General features: G+C 41.0%; 1 protein-coding gene across 1 annotated transcript; it reads right to left on the bottom strand.

Moving 5' to 3' along the window:
• Positions 1–584: 584 nt before the first annotated feature.
• On the bottom strand, positions 585–2,557 carry LOC123965936 (the record flags this gene model as incomplete). The annotated part of the gene is made up of 2 exons (XM_046042232.1): positions 585–2,157; positions 2,488–2,557. Coding segments are annotated over 2 exons (1,643 nt in total), but the record flags the coding sequence as incomplete, so codon positions are not given.
• Positions 2,558–2,935: the final 378 nt, after the last annotated feature.

The following is a 2,935-nucleotide window of genomic DNA, read 5'->3' as shown; positions in this document are numbered from 1 at the left end:
AGCATTATCTTCTTCAGTGGAGCTTAATATGACAAAATAACAGTGAATCCAAACAATAAGCACAACACAGGCTGTGAACTGTAGGTTACTCCAGAGATCCAATTCGCCACAAGAATAAAAGCTTTTAACACAGGCTGTACAAAACATGACTTGAATTCACTCAATAAGGTTAAAATAAAATTACACTGACAATGGTGTACTGGTGGCGACGTACTCAGTGACAACACGTGCATCACAGGGTTTTAAGGCGACGTACCTTGTTCAGGCATTAAATCATTTCTGACTATTTCAAAGCACTGGTATCCTGCAGTTTGCGTTAAATTGTATTGGGACGGTTACTGAAACTGATATGGCACAGACCCACCTAAAATATTTTTAGCCGCCACTGGCTGAGACTGACCTTTCATCCATGACTGCATTATTTTCAATGGAAACACATCCCATGATTCTGAGCAGCTCCAGGAATTCACGTATTGCACAAATGTGAAAAGCTCCTGAACAAGACAGCAAGTAACCTTGATGAAAGAATGTTTTTGATGTTTAAAGAGTTTAGATAAATGACAGGTCAGAATCATGTTGTTCACTCACTTCACTGATCCTTTAGCTGCTGTTAGTCTGTACCGCAGTCCTGCTCTGGTTCCTTCATCCTCTCGACTTTTCATCTCCTCCAGTTTCTGGACCTTCTCTGTGTCTCCTTTCTCCTTCATCTTCTCAATCAGGAAGTCCAAGTGGACATGAGTGGACAGTGAATCAACATTCAGGGCGATCTGATCCAGTCTGACAACATGTTTGAAGGACTTTTCCAACATCTGATCTTTTTCTTTCTGAAGTTCTTTCATTTGCTTTTCTAAAGTTTCCAAAAGGCTTGTTGTCTCCTCACATCCTGCTTTACCTCTTTCATTCTTCTCTTTCACATCTTGCAGGGTCTTCTGAACTTTCCTTGTCTTGTCCACATAGATCCACTTTTCTTTCACATGATCTGATACAGGACACTTCCTGGTACATGAAGTGCAGCGGCCATCTTTCATGATCTGACAGTATCCTGGACTCCTGGCCTTTGTGCATCCAGGATAGTGACAGTTCTCCTCACAGACTTTACAGCAGACAGCTCCTTTAAACAACAGCCCCTTCCTCTTGATCCTTTCTTTTTCTTTGTAGATCTCATCAACTTCTACAGTGAACTCTTCATTTCTCTTCTTCTCTTCTTCATGTTTCTTCAGAGCTTCCTGAGTCTGTTGGTTTTCTCTCTGTTTCTGTTCAGTTGACTCAACTCTCTCTTTCAGGTTTTGGATGCAGGCTGTCAGTCTGATTCGTGAATTCAACACTTCAACAGTTTTTATCACATTCTGAGGCCCAGATTTTTCCATAAAGGCTGTAAATTCATTCATTCCTCTCATTGATGTTTCCCATGCAGTCTCTAAAACAGACTTGTTTCCCTGTGTTCTCTCTGTGTTCTGGCAGTTATCAAACAGGAAGTAAACAGGCTGATTCTTTTCATTTCTGGCACACTTCATTTTTGCATCCTCGAGAGCTTTCAGAACATTTTTAGGTTTTCTTCCATCTGAGTGTGTGATGAGAGCAACAATGTTCTTCTCCATGTCTTTTCCAAACAGAGACACCACTGAATCAAAGATGTACCTCAGTCGATTCTCAGTTGCTTTCAGCACCAGACCCACTGCATCCATCTCATGAACTCCGTCCTCTGAGCGGAACCAGTCTAATAATCTTTGACTGACGATGTCATCATGTTGGATCCCTCTGGTGTCTCCGTATCCAGGAGTATCTATGATGGTCAGAGAGTAGGGCAGAGTTTCACCTTCAAAACCAAAGATCTGGTACACCATCACATCTGATGTCTGACTTTCTTGTTCTAGTCTCTCCTTCTCGTCCTCTACGAACTTAAACCAGACATCGTCCTCCCACTTCACTCCCATGGCGTAGTTGACCAGAGCGTTGACCAGAGTAGATTTTCCTGCTCCTGTTTCACCCACAAGCAAGATGGTTTTGTTTATCTTGTTCACATTTCTTTCACCAAGAGTCATTCTTTTTAGAGATCCAATGTTCTCTTTCTTTGGTCTCAGCTGGTAGACAGCAGGAGGTCCTGATCGAAACAGATCACTTTTGGATGTGATGTTGTCATATTTGGATGATGTGTTCCTGTAGAAAAACATTTACACATTTTAATTAAATATAGATTTTACCCTCACCTCCTGTACAGCACAAATACCACTGCTCAACATGTAATGAATAATGTTCAATTTTGACAGACACTATTGGGGAGGTATTAATGTAAATATATGTTTATTATCAAGTTTGTAGTGGAGGCAGCTGATAACAAATGATTCTATTAAAACAGCTGTTATAAAATATATCTTTAGAGGAGACGTTATAATTGTCTACAAATACTGTATACACACACTAATAAACACACTACATCATATTCTGTTGTAAAGACCATGTTTTCCAGTCAGTGCTTGGGTTAGCCACCTGTGGCTGAGTTGGAAAGATAGTTCAGGTGGCCTATCAGAGGAGAAGCAGAAGTAAAGAGACCAATCGGCTAGTCCCAGAGGAGGGCTTTATTTTGCTGTTCCAGGTGTACAAATGTTTGGTGATCAAGAGACAAAGGAGGACGCTGACTGAGCAGGGAGGGCATCGGGAGACAAGGGGCCTTTCCAAAACTAGACCCTCGCCACTTCCACTCCGACACGGAGTGAACTCTGGTTGGAGTCACCCTCACAGCCAAATCTAGCTGTGAACACAAGAAATTGCAGTGCACTTGCTTAGGCTACACAACAGGGTGTTCAAAGTACCACCGTTTTGAAGTTGAAGAAAAGTGTTTTTTGCAATAATGAAACTGAAAGCATTTGTCTTTCATTTTGTGTTTGTGTCGAATATTTATGAAAAATAAATATATTCTTTTATAAAAAGATTGATA

This window comes from Micropterus dolomieu, unplaced genomic scaffold (assembly GCF_021292245.1).
Source record: "Micropterus dolomieu isolate WLL.071019.BEF.003 ecotype Adirondacks unplaced genomic scaffold, ASM2129224v1 contig_11927, whole genome shotgun sequence".
NCBI classification, from domain to species: Eukaryota; Metazoa; Chordata; class Actinopteri; order Centrarchiformes; family Centrarchidae; genus Micropterus; species Micropterus dolomieu.
This window is presented reverse-complemented; position numbering and strand designations above follow the sequence as displayed.